Raw genomic sequence first — 16,874 nt, 5'->3', positions numbered from 1 at the left:
AATATGACATAAAATTAAAATAATTATATAAATATTACGAGTAAATTACATTTACAAAACTTTTTAGGTCTAATTAGAAAATTATTTAAAAAAAAAAACAAAATGTTTTACTCAAATTCTAAGGTTAGGCCAAATCTTATAGCTAATTTTCATTTATAACAAGCTAAAATGCAAAAAATATATTTTTTTGCATGACAGTTGCACTTTTGAAGATGACTTTTAAGGTAAAATATTCAGTCATATTTTTCTTTAAGGCAATTAAAAAGAAAATATCAAAATCACTATTGATCTATATAAGAAAGTAATACACCTCAGTACAAAAAGATTTTTAAGTGTGTTAAAATCATTGCATACAATTAACCTAAGAATCCATTTCTTCTTCCTTAAAACCATGAAAAAGTTCCACCTATGCAAATACTAGGAGTTATAATTAAATTATTTCATAACTTTTGTTTTAAATAAATAAGATAATGTTTACTTTGACTGCCTCAGCTTCAATATTTTTTCATACAACAGTTTGGCTACAAAATATTTTAATCCAGAACAACATTTTATGAGAAATATTACAGCCTATTCCAAAGAGATGGAAACAAAAATACTGGATTATTAACAAAAAAAGTTGTTGAAAAGGCTGCGGCCAAAGTTGAAACTGATAAGAGTGTCACTCAATCAGTTCGGATAGTGCTGCCTACTGGCTCGGTCAGTGCTTCTGCAGTGTACGAAAATTGTTAATTTACATTACATTGAATTTCCAGAAAATAAACTTTTATAAATGTTTTCATAATCGTAATGTGATTCTGAAGAATAAAAGTTGTCAGAAGTGCAACTGAATTATATATGGTTAAATGGGAAGAAAATTTATTTTGCTGTATATAAAAAATACATGTAGAAAAAGTAAATTCAGTTTTTCTAAACTTATGAAATTTCCTATATACAACTTCTATGTAGATCTATAGCAATCTAGTGTTTGTTGTAACCACCACATCAAAACATACTCAAACACAAACTGAATTTAATTAGCAAAACCGTTATCGATAGGAGTAACTTTGTTAATGGACCGCGTTTTCACTACTTCTGTAACATATTGGTGCAGTTGGCAAGTTGTGGAAAATGACAAAATAAAGATTAAAAAAAGAAAATATCAAAGATAATTGAATTTTCGGTGGAACTGAACAAAACACTAAAATCATGTTCATTTATAATCCTGTAGTTACTATAGATCAAGAAACTGTTATGCTATTAATAAAGAAATTCATTAAAACAACTTAGTTTAAGTGATTACATGGGTGCAGAATATGTCTGATCATGTGAGCATAGCTCACAGAAGATTTTAGTCAATTTAAGGAAATTGAAAGAATTTCAAGTAAAATTCTTACAATGTTAAGTGAACATGGAATAATTTTGAAATTAAAAAATGCCTTTATTAAAGAGACGGAGTTAGGCTACCAAGCCCTCTCTACCACTCAACCTCACATTGTATACAGTAAACTTACAATAGTTTGATACGATTGTGGTAAATTATTAACTTATTCTTTAAATAGAAAATAGCAAAAATGCTTAACCTATACAAAATTAAATTAACTTAAAATAAAATCTATACATTGAAATGAATTCAATACTTTAAATACAAAAGAAAAACATATATACATATTATGACAAATACAAGAAAATTCAAAATGAAGGGCAAGAAGCAAAGAAACATTCAATCACTCTAAAACACTGATTGACCACATGACCGCAACAAGTAGCACCGCCCGTTAATCCCACAAGCCCCTCAGCAGCAAGCCCCTTAAACCCCGCCCTGAAGCGAGCTCGATCCTTAATATCTCAGTCAGATGTCAGATATATTAAAAAATTTAATTTGTTATAAAATATAGAAAATGTTTATATCACCTGTGCTTTTTAACGTAATTAATAGAGACAACCCCCTTTTTGGCGGATGTATTTGATCTCTTAACCTTTCGTAGTCCCTATCTCATGGAATAAATTTCAGTCTAAACCTGAGGGGCTGGGAGGACTTATCTAGCACCTGAACAATAGATACTGATAAGAGCATCACTAAAAATGAAACTGGAAAAGGGAAGATGAAGTGAATGATACGTAAAATACTCGTTCACTTTGATTTCTTAATTTATAATCCAGATTTTTATTTGATTAAAAATTATTCTATATACAACTATTCTACAACATAAAATATTCTCAATATAATTTATTTATTGTGATAGTAATTTTCTAAAATATGAATCTTATTTCAACACAGTTTACTTTATCAGTTACATTTATCACTTAAATTATTTTACTTTTTATGAAAAAACCAGATTTCTTAACTTCTAGTTTTGGTATTAGTATTTCAGTTTTAGTATTGGTACTTTTAATAATTGAGGAAATACTGTATTATATGTTTTTTTTAAGGTACCAATAGTCTAATACATTTTATTTAAATAATTTTTAACTTCCAACTTTTATGCATGAGCCTAACTAATTACAGTAAGTACAGTCTACATTACAGTAAGAATATACCATTGTACCGGGGAAATTTATCACTCAGAAATAGTGTTCAGAGGTTTTTGGTGATCAAATATATTATGCATCCCCGAATAATTGTTGGTGGAGCGATAATTGTTTGCAAATTGAAGGCTATAAACATTTAACTATCAGCCATATTTACAACTTTATAGGCCTGAACATCAGTACACATACTCAAAACATATAATATACTTGTCCCAAAGTTCGGGTTCAGCGGTAGAATACGGCAATGCCAGGCATCACTTCCATCGCCAAGTTTCTTTCTAAAAAAAAATTTACCGATAACAAAACTAGAATATATATCACATGTGGTATGTCGTAGCTGTACTTAACAAAACCAAATCCCTTAATACAGCTTCAGACATGAGTGAAGACGACACTAACTCTTATAGTAACGTATTATTATAGTTATCTTTACCTAACCAATGGTTTTTATTTCTCTACTGGGTAATTCTGAGCAATTATTGCATCACTTTAATTTCTTATGTTTTAGGATGACTCAGTCAGTCTTTACAAAGTAACAAACATAAACAATAAGTGACGGGAAGCCATTATTGACATTGTTGAACAATAAAAACTCATTGTCCACGCACCAAGTTGTTTCTTACCTTGTCCAGTCTGAAGAGGGGTTGAGGCGATTACGTAATCTAAGCTAAGCTTGATATTTAGACATTATCTAGAGTTATTTTTTTCATTGTCTGCCAGCAGTGCCAGCTATAGCCCACACTGATGGCCAGAGGAATCTGTGATCAGTACTTCCCAGTGATCAGGTCACGTTGAATAATACAGCACAAGAAAATGCTGATTACAAATGCCACTGGCCATCAGTGCACCCTCAAGGCACCTTCGACGTCAGCCCAAGCTGCTGGCAATTAAAGATAAAAATCTAGCTTAAATTGCGTTAGCTCTCCAACTGTGATTAATTAAAGAAAGGTAAGTTAAGGTACTGATAAGTTTACATTTTTAATCATCTATAAATTGTAGCCTAATAGACTCGCCATCAAACACAAGACTGAGTACTTTAGTCATACGGAGGCCACTACTACACAGCGCGCTGCGGTGGATAAGTGAGATTAGGTTGTTAAAAATATGTTGCTAGTAGTACCAAAGTTAAATTTAAAGAGCGCTCATGTGATCTGAGCTTGAATTTAGGTACTATATTAAGAGATTTTTTTCTTTAACCCGAATATGGTGTGGCACCAAAACCAAAGCTCTCATTGATGGCCAATGGGCATTTCCGATCTCAGATCACGTTGGACAATAGGACCTACATTCAAGCTCAGATTACATGAGCACTCCTTAACTTTTTATAATTGTAATACGTACATATTTACCAACTTATATAGCCTAATTACAAGTAATAGACAGGATCAGAATATAATAGTGGCCACTATGTAATACCAAAGTACCAAGGACTGATTTGATTGAGTCCCGTAATCTAGTGATAAAATGTGGATCCTGAATCTTCTTATCGCTCAAGAACATAACCTTTGTTTTTCCTACACTTACCTAGAAAGTTATGGCTAGATCAATTTATACTTCTAGATCACTCAGGGTGATCAGATCAGGTAGAATTTTGATCGTTTACTAAAAGGTACTATTTTGAGGGGTTTCTGAAAGATACTACATTGAGGGATGTTTTTCGTCTGCACGTACTGCCTTACCCTGATTATCAGAGGCATAAGTCTCAGCCCTTTCAAAACTACAGTTTATTTTATGAAGATTTTTTTTAAACGGTACTTTGGTATTATACGGAGGCCACTATTTTTGGAAAAGTTTCTTACCGGGGACCTAAAAAAACTGACTATTTCTCTTTTTTGTTCTCTTAAAAATTGCACATAGTTCTAAAAGGATTTTTGCGCTGCTTCTGGAGTGACAGGATATTCTGGATGGGTATGGTTTGGGTGTAGGGGCAGCCTCCTGTCAAGATCCATGAGGAAGAATTTAGCGTATTTAGGGGAAAGCCAGCTCTGTACCAGCCTCTCCAGTCAAAGCAGGGAGGGAAAGCCTTATGTCTACGCTAGCAAGAACCTTGACTCTTAGTTAGGCTCACTAACTCCAACAGTCACCTCCCGCAGTAGACTAGACCTATTGATCCACCCTTGCACCCCAAAATCTTGACATTTCCGATACTTTTATTTTACTTAGCCTACTGAAAAAATTACATTCATTATGATAATAAGTTCTAGTTTTCTGCCTCCCAAAAGGAAGCGAGGAGGCCATGCTATCCCTATCTACAGGTTTTGTATTATGTATAAGTAGGTTTAGATTAGGCTATCATAAATATGTTACTAGTGTTAGTATCAAAGTTAACCCTTTGCATGCCACTAATAAATCCATTAAATTTCCTACAATGACAAAACAAGAAAAAAGTTGGTTATTTAAGTTCAAAGCTAATTTTTATTGTAACTAAACTATAAAAGGTAAATACAAAAAAAAAGTATAAAACAGGGCATTTTACTTAAAACTAGCATATTTATTGATAAAAATAAAAAAATATCTAATCTACAGAACTGCTTCTTTCAAATAAATTCAATTTCATTGTAAAACGTAATTAAACTGAAAAAGTTAATTACATTTGACTATAAAACAAAATAAATATCTCAAACTAATAAACACTACCACATGATGAATAATAATGAGACACGTAGAAAACGTGCATGCTTGCGACAACCGAGAAAGCAGTAATACACACCGCGGTTATGTTTGGTCATGGCTCTGTATGAGACACATAACTAATGAGAAGGCGGTCGGAGTTAGATAAAGGGCGCTCACGACCCCTGCCCTTGAGTGAAGGTCGTTTTCAAATACTTCCTTGGCAACCGCGATAAGCACAAAACGTGCACCGGGCATTTTAAAGGCCTTTTGTGAACTAAAGAACTCTACAGAGACAATCTATAATATCGGATATAACTGTATTTGGCGTTTTGGTAGTCTGCCATTCTGATACATCCGTCTACGGCGTAGTAAGAATAAAAATAACATTTACGAGCACTCACGTGATCTGAGCTTCAAGTTGGGTACTATCTTGAGAGATGTTTTTTTTCTGCGGAAGTGTGGGATGGCACCAAAGGCACCACTCAAGTCTGCACTGATGGCCACAGGCATTTTCGATCAGAAGTTTCCTGACCTGAGACCACATCCCAAATCGTCCAACCTTCCCAAGCTCAGATTAGGTGAGCGCTCGTTAAGATTAACTGTGTTAATACTAGTAACATATTTATGATAACCTAATCTAAACGTACTTGTATCGAGTAATAACAAGTAGTAGATAGGGACAGAGTTCCCTCCGAATAGTACCAAAGTACCCATTATTTTCATCGCTATTCCAATTTTCTAAGATACAGAATTGCTCATAAAATCTTACTATGAACACAAGTAATATAGCCTATAACAGTTGCATGAAAAAATAGAGGCTGAGGCAGTTAAACTGTTAAGGTACCAATAGGCCTAAATACACTAACTTTTATTATTTTGATATTTTAAAATTCAATGGCTCAAAACTTGTATCAACATTTTTACCTCAACAATTCTCTTGAAAACCATTTCAGTGTACCAAAACAGAACTGTACCCTTAGAGCTCTTACCAGCACTTGACTGGATCTCATTACAGATATAAATAACTTACATGTAATCAATTGACACTTGACAAAAAATAAAGGAGATAGGCTCTTTTTTATATCTTGGTTTGCTTTTCAATAATTATTAAAATAACTGAGCAGGAAATGTAAGAAGAAATTCTCAAATGAGTAGATTTAAATCATTATCATTAGTAAGAGAACCATATGGCATTTATGTGCAATAAGATGAACACATGATGAATAATAGCAAGAAAATTTCAGTCACAGTAATCAAATGAGCCATAGGTCTTTAAGTGGGTTTAATCTAGGCATAAATTGTCATAATTCCTATTTAATATATATATAACATATTAGAAACTTATCTAATTTAATGATTAGTTGATGTTAGGCATTGAACTAATGTTACGTTTAACAAGATATATGTCATTTCATTCAACAAGGTTAAGGCCAATTAATATTAGTAAGCTTGCCAGTTTGAAAGATAACAATATTATACTTACTTTATCAAGGCATTTCAATTCCTCGATAGGATAAACAGTTTTTTCACACCGCGCACACGTTTTGTTCATCTTAAATTTTGTTATTCCATACAATATCTTTTAAAATTACAAAATGGGCAGGACTAACCCAATTACAAGATTCTTTAGAAATCAACCTCTAAGTTTAGAGATCGTTTATTTTTTCTCGGTCCATAGCAGTCTTTCGCAAAGACGTCAAAACTTTAAACGCAATGTAATTTGAATACCATCACATGTCCAGTAGAACTCATACGTATATTGCGGATTGCCTGTGATTGTGATAATTTTTATATATTTTTTATACTGTGACAAAATCTGAAAAAGATTTATACATTATAGGAACATCAATAATCAAGGGTTCTAACATAGCATAAACGAAAATGAACGTAATAATTTATAAAACATTATTTGAATTGATTTTTAGTTGTTACTGTATTATAAGCATTACAAAGCACTAGTCTTTATATGGACTACAAATTATTCTCCTTTATTTTCTTGTTAATATATTTTCTTTATTTTTTATATATAAATTTAACTAAGAAATCAGAACCATGAACGTTAAGAAAATGTCATATTATCCATTAAACTTAAAAAAATAACGTTCAAAAAATTTTAAGGGGAGTCGGATGGTTAAAATATGAAAAAATCGATTAAAAAATGTGTTTTATTATTCTGTAGTTTGTTAGAAATAGATTGATAAAAGTTTTATTTGAATATATTGATATTTAGCGAAGTTATAAATAAAATTGTAACTGTATGCACAGGTTGAGTTTCAGTTCTAGTTGCGGACCTCAGGCATAACATTGTTTTATTTTATACAGTACTTGCCTATTATGTTATAATTATGAAGTTGCTAGCCGGTTTTACATTGGCAACACTGACAGGTGTTTTCTGTTTATGTTGTCTGCCAGATGATTGTTTCTGCTTTGATTTCTGTTTGTTTACATTCTTTAAGTAAACAAGTGAAGTGTGTGTCGTTTTTGTTCAGTGACAGTTTTGTAACAGATTTATTCAGTTGACAAGTGATTTTGTGAATGCGTGAGATGCCTAGGCCTACATTAAAAGTTTTCAAAAAACGTAAGGCTTGTTTCACAGGTCGAAGAATCAATCATCATGGTGCTAATGTAAGCCAAGATCAAATTGAACCTAGGCTAAACACCGAACCCAGCTTCAGCCAATGTACTCTTACCTCGCCTAGCACTAATACTAATAGGGATAGCACTTCAAAAAAGAAGGCAGGCTGTAACATAAATGATTATACAAACTACACTGAAACTGTAACGATAAACTATAATGAGAATGACAGTTATGATCTGATTAGGCTAGAGAATTTTACAAAACTGTTAGGAAAAATTGCAATTTGCGTGTATTGCAAAGGATCGCTCTCTGTATTCCCAACTACCAGGCTAGGCCTAAAGTGTAATATCAACATAAAATGAACTTCCTGTGGCATTGTTGTATCTGAAGACAATTGTGAAAAAAATAAACATGTAGGTTATGATATTAATGTGCGGTTAGCCTATGCCTTCCGTTGCATTGGCAAGGGAGAGGAAGCGGCAAGAAACTTTTGTGCCTTAATGAATATGCCAAATCCCCCTTCATTCAAAGTTTGTTTGGATTCAATGACACAGGCCCTAGAGGAAACAGTAAAAGGTAATGACGAGTGTAGGGACATAACAGCCATATTTGATGGATCATGGCAACGTCGAGGACATAGTTCACTGACTGGAGTTGTAACATAAATAAGTGACATCAATGGCAAGGTAATAGATGCCAGAGTGTATTCAAAGTTTTGTAAATGCAAAGAGAGACTGGACAATGTTCATGAAGTCACATGTATTGCAAACTATTCGGGAGTTAGTGGATCTATGTAGGTTGAAGGAATTATGGACATGTTTACACAGTCGCAAGCTACACATAACATAAGATATAAATATTTTCTTGGAGACGGAGATAGTGCCGCATTCTCTACTGTACAAGCAGCAAAGCCATATGGAGACACATTTTCAGTAGAAAAACTTTAGTATGTCGGCCATGTGCAGAAACGGATGGGTAGTCGGCTCAGAAAATGAAAAACTAAGATGACCAAAACCACATTGACGGATGGTAAAAACTATCGGAGGCCATGGACGACTCACATTCGCTGCAATAAATGAAATTCAAAATTACTATGGTTTGGCAATTCGTCGTAATCCAGGTAACTTAGATGCCATGAAACAGGCTGTCTGGGCTGAGTTCTTTCACCTGTCATCATCCAATGAAGAACCAGCTCACGGTCTTTGTCCGTCGGGTCCGGAGAGTTGGTATAAATATAAAAAAGCAATAGAATCACATGAAGGTTATGATCATAACGAGCATACACACTTGCCTACTATAGTAATAAATGAGATCAAACCTATATTTAAAGATCTGGCTAAACCTGAGATTCTTAGGCGGTGCTTACATGGTAAGACTCAAAATGTATGTGAATCACTGAACAATTTGATTTGGTCAAGGATCCCTAAAACAAATTTTGTTCAGAAAACCACTCTTGAAATTGGAGTCTATGAAGCCATTGCAACTTACAATGAAGGCAGCATAGTTAAGTGTAGGATTCTTGACAAACTCGGTATACAACCAGGATCAAACTGTGTGGAGAGGTTCAAAAAAGACGACGAGCTCCGAATTAAAAAAGCGGAAAAAACTATTGACGAAGTTGAAAAAAATGCCGTCAACAAAAAACACAAGCCAAGAGAAGGCTCGAAGACTTATATGAACATCATGAGGACCCAAACAACCCATCTTATGGAGCTGGGATGCACTGAAGTAGGATTGCACAACATTAAAAATTTTTTCTGGAGAACCAAAAGAGATATCATCATGATTTTTGTTGTATATTATTCATTATGTAAAGCTGCATATTTTAAGCAGACATAATTTCAAAATTAAGAATAGTTTTTTTATAATTCAAAATTTAAGCCTAAAATATTTAAAATAGTTCCTTTTACAAAAAAAAATAATAATAATTGACCAATTAAAATTTCCGTTGTTTAAATTATACACAAAGGCTCACTAAATAAATGTATATATATATATATATATATATATATATATATATATATATAATATATATATATATATATATATATATATATATATATATATATATAATTAAGATAGCCCTTATAGTTTATGAGAAAATGTACCTCAAACATAGCAATTTTAACATGGCAAGCATAGTGAGAGTTGGGAGTTTTAGGATGAATGGAAACGTATTGTCTTATTTAGTTTTGGTAAATATAACCAGTTTATGTAATAAAATTAGTTTTATGTTTTAAAATGTTTGTATTAAACTATTCAAGAATATTTACGAAACCTTTCGGTTGCAACATTAAGTACATACGAAACCACTTCGCTTCATATCCAAGGTAGCCTGGTGGAGCTCTGAACTGGCCTCTTTGAGGAAGAAGGTCAGGGCTTTATTCAGGAGAGCCAAAACTTGGGGCACTTGGGAGACCTACCACGAGGCTCTTGCACTGTACAACCGCAAGGTTCGTACGGCTAAGAGGCTAGCCTGGAAGAAGCTATGCACCGATATCGATAGTGTACAGGGTTGTGCAAGGCTACAAAAGCTACTAGCAAAGAATCCCATCTAGCCGCTTGGTAGTCTCAAGGACGATCAAGGTGTTTACATTACTGAACCGGAAGGAGTTCTAAAAGTTATGATGGGAACACACTTCCCGGACTGCATTGTTCATGAGGGTGATCAACCACCCGACGGTGAGGGGAGACATGCGGGCCACGCCACTCATTTGCAGTGGAGTCTGGTGCACCGTTTTGTGACCTTCAGAAGGAGAGAATGGGCGATCAACTCTTTTAGTCCTTACAAAGCTCCTGGGGGTGACAGAGTGGGACCGGTTTGCTTGCAGCGGGGGTTGGATATTCTCCTTCCCCAGCTGTGCAGACTGTTCAGAGCCTCCGTGGCTCTCAGGTATATTCCACTATCCTGGAGAGTTTCCAGAGTAGTGTTCATACCGAAGCAGGGGAGGGCTGGCATGGATCGGCCGAAGTATTTCAGGCCGACATGCCTGTCCTCCTTTCTTCTTAAAACCGTGGAGAAAATGGTTGCCAGGTTTGTTTGAGAGGGAGCTCTTTCGGAGCGACCTCTAAATCCTAACTAGCATGCCTACACTCCAGGAAGGTCATGCGACTCGGCCCTGCATCAATAGGTATGCAGGATTGAGAAGACGCTGGCGGCAAAAAAGGTAGCCATAGGTGTCTTTCTAGACATCGAAGAAGCCTTTGACAATACAGCCACTCAGGCGATTATCAATGCGGTCTCAAGACGTGGTATTCATGGTCAGGTGTGTGACTGGATAAGGGCCTTGCTCACGGACAGGGTTGTTGTCACAACCCTCGTGGGAGCAACTGTTAGTGCGAAGACTATGAGGGGCTGTCCGCAGGGCGGCGTCCTCTCTCCTCTTCTGTGGAACCTGTTTGTGGATGACCTGCTAAATTCTTTGAATAGCAGCGGTGTCTTTACACAGGGGTACGCAGATGATATTGTGACTCTTGTGAGTGGCAAGTTCATCACAACATGGTGGGAAATTGGTGCGATGAGGTTGGCCTCACTGTCAACCCCACCAAGGCTGCTGTGGTTGCCTTTACCAGGAGGCGACAGATGGAGGGCATTGGTCCCTTTCTATTCAAAGGCTCTTCCATTGAGCTGAAGTCTGAGGTCAAGTACCTGGGCGTGATCCTAGATAGGGTTCTAAACTGGGGACCTCATCTAGAATGGGTCATTGCCAGGGGGAAATGGTCTCTAATGCAATGCAGACGTGTGATAGGTGGGCCCTGGGGACTGAAGCCGAGGCTCTTGTACTGGCTTTATGTTTCTGTGGTCAGACCTGCACTAATGTACGGAGCTGTCGTCTGGTGGCCAAAAACGGAGGCCAAGACGGTGGTAGCTCGTCTGGCGGGTTTTCAAAGGATGGCCTGCTTTGCTGTCACTGGGGCTTTTCCTAGTGTGCCAGGCGCGGCTCTGGACTGTTGTCTTAACTTCGCCCCCTGGATATTGCCATTCGGACTATGGCCAGGAGATAACTGTCTTCAGCAGATGGGACTCTGGTCGGGCTGCAGCGGTGGGCACTGCAGAATTAGCACCCTGATACAGGAGGATGCTCTGCACATGATCTCTGATAAGATGCCACAAAAGTTTTCCTTTGACAAACCCTTCAGGATTACTGTACCCTCTAGGGATGATTGGTCAGAGCGAAGGAAACCTTTTCCACCAGCGGAGCTCGAATGGTTCACAGACGGCTCTAAAACAAAAAGCGGCACAGGCGCTGGAATTCTAGGAGTGAGACCATATAGGGAGTTGGTGGTCCCTATGGGTTCGTATCCGACAGTCTTTCAAGCGGAGGTTGCAGCTATTATGGAATGCGCTCGTGAAAATCTTCGTCTGCGATATAGGAGCAAAACGATTAATATTTTCACGGACAGTCAGGAAGCACTGATGGTGCTGGACTCTTGCGTGATCAAATCCAAACTGGTTTGGGATTGCTATCAGGCCGTTTCCTCCCTTGCCAGAATCAACAATGTGGCCGTTTGTTGGGTTCCTGGTCATGAGAGATTCTTGGGAACGAAAGAGCTGATGCCCTGGCCAACCGGGGCTCAGCGACAATTATGACGGGCCCTCAACCGTTCTGCGGTGTTCCAAGGTGTGAATCCTCTAGGGATGTCTCAAAATGGATTTGCGCGGAGCATGAGAGAAGGTGGAGGTTGCATCCGGGTTTGAGAATGAGTAGAATGGTATTATAGTCACCTTCCTCCAGGGTGGCTTCGGACCTTCTCTCATTAAATAGATCAATGTCTTCTCAGGTTATTGGTCTCATTACGGGGCATGGTCACCTTCAGGAAGATCCGCTCAGTATAAGGTGTAATGAGCAGGAGGAAACTGCTGAGCACCTGCTCTTTGATTGCCCCGCAATAGCAAGAGAGCGGTATGTCATCTTTGGTAGTTTGGACAGGGGTGGTGAATTTTCCCAGGAGGACTTGATAGGTTGTTTTCGGCGGTTTGTGGAACTGCTGAAATTGTAGACTGGTGGGCCTCATGGTGTGTTTCCGGGTGCGCAAAAAGCCCTTGAGGCTTAAGTGCATGGCAGTAGGCCGCCCCAAGGGGAAAAACTACTTCACAAAGTGTATATGTGTCGATGGCAAACATTAATGCCACTATTATATGTCACTAGATGTGTAACACAACATTTCGAGGATTAAAATCTATACTCTTCATCAGGTGGGAAGCTAAAAAAACATAAAAGAAGAAATAAAGAATAAAAGAAGAGAAAGAAAGGGCCTAGGACCAAAACGGAGGGGCGGACTGCCTTTACCCTTCCACCTCCCGAACATCGCCTTCCATATTTTAAATGACACGCCGCGATGCCACAGGAAGTACCGACATTGATTTTCTTCTAACTATCCCATTTTCGCGTGTGCTGGTGTAACGTGTAATATTGTGCTCTTGACTTCTCTGTGTTATAACTTGCATCCTGTGCAATGACAACGCCTGTGTTCATGTTTTACTGTCTGGACAACAAGCAGCTTTCTTTTCTTCCGAAAAATGTTTGACCCCTTTTCTTTCTTTTTGTTCTTTCTTTTTTATGTATTAATTATCTGCCCATCTGATGAAGAGAATAGATTTCAATCTTCGAAACGAAGGCAAATGTCCGAAATCCTATTATCCATAAAACCTTCGATCGTCGATGACAAACCTTAAACAAAGAAATTACTAATTATCTTAGCGTTCCTACAAGGACAATTTTTCCTAATCCTACTTTTGGATAATTTTAATGGAGTTTATAGATTCACAATTTAATAACTACGAGTACTATTTCGTTTGCGAGGCAAATAAAAATCGTCTTACTGTTTATACTCTTTCGTATATCTCTTCATATATCGATTCCGTATCACCATCAACTATTGTTTTGTAGATAATGTTTTACTTTGATACGCTGGACGTGTATCTAAGATATGTAGATTGACAAAGTACTGTATAAAGATTTTGGCTAAATATTTCACTTTTATAGTAAAATATTTACCCAAATAATTTAATTATTACCCAATTAAATCATGTTGTCTTGAACAGATCTTATCTTTTTCATTCTCGATATCGAATTAAGAGCTCTTAAGAGTAAACAAACACAACTGTCATTATCAGTAAAATCATATTTCAGATATGTATAGCAAATAGTATATCGCCTTAAATCCAATTGATTAATCAATATTATATAATACGGTAATCAATTGAATTTTAAGTCTAATGCTTCCATTATTACAACTATGCGTTGATTGTTTTTTTTTTTTTTACTTAAGTTTAAATAGGTGGAAACATTAGGTGCTAGAAATCATAGATAAAAGGCAAAATAGTTGCATATCACCTCATCACATCATTAGATTTGTGTCTAAAATTAAATTAATAAAAAAATAGCTCAACACTAATATACTTTATATACGTTTGTTTTAAAAGTTCTTATTTCGAGAACGAGAAATAGCACACGAATTTTTTTGCGAAGTCGCATATAGATAACTTCAAAATAATGTAAAATATGATTATAAATATTTTTTAAATTTAGTAATGATTTAGTTGTAAGAGGGTGGATCCAGAAATACTTACCATCCAGCAACAAACAACCGTGTTTTGGTATCGATATTAAAGAATTGTAGATAAGAGTGAGGTTGGGATATTTAAAGGAACTGAGATATATTTAGTGGTTGAGAATAAAAATTTACTGCATAAAAGTGCAAAACTAATATGCAAAGCATAGTTTAATTACATCCTTAATTCTTTACTACTCTAGCATAACGAACGACTAGGTAAATATAACCGGCACTTTAATTCCGAGAGCAAGGAGAATGGTAATAGAGAGCGTCTCTTTTGACTGACAGGTTTTTATACCCTGGAATTATGTCCAATACTAGAAGCTCCCATCGATTGGTATAGTTCTCCCTTTTGGAATCGATAATGTTTACAGCATGACATGTTTCAGGCTACGTCCGTTACTAGGTGAAGGACTAAAATGTAAAAGCTTTTGAAGGCTATGAAAAAACCTGAATGTGGTTTCCAATAACTTGATCATTCTAAACTGAAAATTAGATTAGATTTTAATACAAAAATAGCACAATGGACTTCTTTACCAAACACTAAATAATAATTTAAAATTAAAATACCAATTATTAAATAATGTTTACGTTGAATCAGTATTTGCTTTCTACATAAGTAATAAAATAAAATGAGTTATTTTAAGTAGATTGTAGAAGCAAAATACAACAATATTTAAAAAAAGCAGTGCACAGAGAATCGACCTTTGAGGTATTTCCATTGTCACTATTAAATTGATAATAACCATGACTAACCCAACCTTAAATAACTATATGGTCATCAATATATAAAATTTGTAGCACCTAACGAGTTTCTTATGTGAATTAGTATAATTGAGACAAAGACCTTATCGAAAGTTTTACTTAAATCAAAGAATCTGACAGTTTGAAGCCCTGAGTCTACAGAAAGAACTACAGAAAAAGGAGATTAATGTATAGCGTATTTAGTAAAGTTACATGTAGTACTATCTAACTAATTATATGAGAATTTATTAAATTCCTTCTTTAAATACCAACAGCATAGAAAATCCCCTAGTTCACGAATATTTGAAACTTATGCAGTAAGTCATAATCTGTCAGCGATAATTACAGATACATTTATTAACATATTACGCACTGTTAAAATTAGCAAGTTGAAAAGAAAGAGATTTTTACGAGGCGCAAAGAGGCAAAGTGATAAAATCAGCGACTTATATCATTTTCGGAAACTTCTAACCTAACCCAAAGGAGTTTTAGACAAGATTTAATGCATTAGTTAAACTTTTCCTCCAGTCATTGGGAACATAAAGTCCACTAAAAGACGAGCCACGTACACACCTCCGAATGTTTAAGCAGCCAATCCAGTATTATAGAAAAATGTATTCAGTAACTATATAAGTATCAGTTAAATCCGCGTTCACTTAATAAGGTTATGTCACGGCTTAAGTTATGTTTAGGGGACTACTAGGAACATATAAATACCTTGGTAAGACATTTTAACGATGACAGCTTAAACGATTGTGAATCAGTATTAGGATATTTTCAGACTAGTCTAACAACATCATATAATGAAGTACCATATACGCTGAATGAATTTAACTTAATGCTAAACAAAAATTGTGACAGTACATCCTTTCATCTTTAAAATTTAAATTATTTGGCTGATGAAAATTATTAATTGAAATTTCCAAAATAACTTAAGGGAAAATGTTAGGTGCATTTTATGAACGTTAAACATGATAAACATCCGCTTTTCAAGAGTTGTTTTAGAAGACACATTTGAATGAAAGGTAATACATTTAAGACAAACTTAGCCCAAAAATGTATTAATATTTACACAATTTATATTTTAAAGTCCACTAACTTGAATTGTTCACCAAAATAAAACTGTTCTTAATATCAAGATGGTGATATAACAAAATTAATGTTTGTGCCAGAATTAATACAATGAAACAAAACGAATTATGAGCTAAGAGTTACAATCGTTTGTAAGAAAGTATGTTTTATTATTCTTTAGAACGTTTTATTATATCTAAGCAGAGCAGGACTTGCACACGGTTTTCAAGGGCTATAGTCCAGAGCGGCATATTTCGAGGACCGGCAATTTATGGAGAAGAAAATTCAGAAAGGCGTATGAATAAAAACTAAGTTCAAAACAGAGTATTAAATTATTACAACTAACCTTTTAAATCATAGCGAAATGTAGAGCCGAAAAGGTAGATTATACTTTTATCATTACTAGAATTCAAATATGCTACTCCTGCATTTCAATAGGTATTCTTCTGGGGGCTGTTCTACATTATAGTACAGTATACTGCGTCAAGGCATTGATGAAAGATGAAGCGACTCGAACTCGTGAATATATTGCAGATTTGATAAAAATGGACATAGAGAAAGACTAGCATGTTTATTTGAGGTGCGATAAAAAAAGCGATGAATGGTGGTTTGAGCAAAGCAGAGTAACACGTGTTTAATTCAACTCGGCATATTTTTTTCATTTTAGTATGGTTTTTTTCAATATTTTTCCAAAAAGTCTATAGTGTTTATAGTCGTGAATAGAACGAGTTAAACCAAGTTTACGGTTTTTCAGTTTGATCTGTGTGAGAAGTGTGAGGCTGCTTTAAAAGCTTTTAAT

General features: G+C 35.5%; 1 protein-coding gene across 2 annotated transcripts in view; it reads right to left on the bottom strand.

Annotated features, from left to right (window-relative positions):
- LOC124369194 (LIM and SH3 domain protein Lasp) overlaps window positions 1-6,786 on the bottom strand; it is a 45,082-nt gene extending 38,296 nt beyond the window's left edge. Inside the window, exon 1 of one of the 2 annotated variants that reach the window (XM_046827011.1) lies at window positions 6,608-6,786. In XM_046827011.1, coding sequence (XP_046682967.1) covers window positions 6,608-6,676 — 69 coding nt within the window. In that variant the 5' untranslated portion in view covers window positions 6,677-6,786. The remainder of the gene's footprint in view (window positions 1-6,607) is intronic. The other variant, XM_046827012.1, reaches the window with a different exon arrangement.
- Between the last annotated feature and the right edge of the window lie 10,088 nt (window positions 6,787-16,874).

Source organism: Homalodisca vitripennis, chromosome X, assembly GCF_021130785.1.
Source record: "Homalodisca vitripennis isolate AUS2020 chromosome X, UT_GWSS_2.1, whole genome shotgun sequence".
Taxonomy (NCBI): Eukaryota; Metazoa; Arthropoda; class Insecta; order Hemiptera; family Cicadellidae; genus Homalodisca; species Homalodisca vitripennis.
Note: the sequence above shows the minus strand (reverse complement) of the source record. Positions and strands in the feature narration are given on the sequence as shown.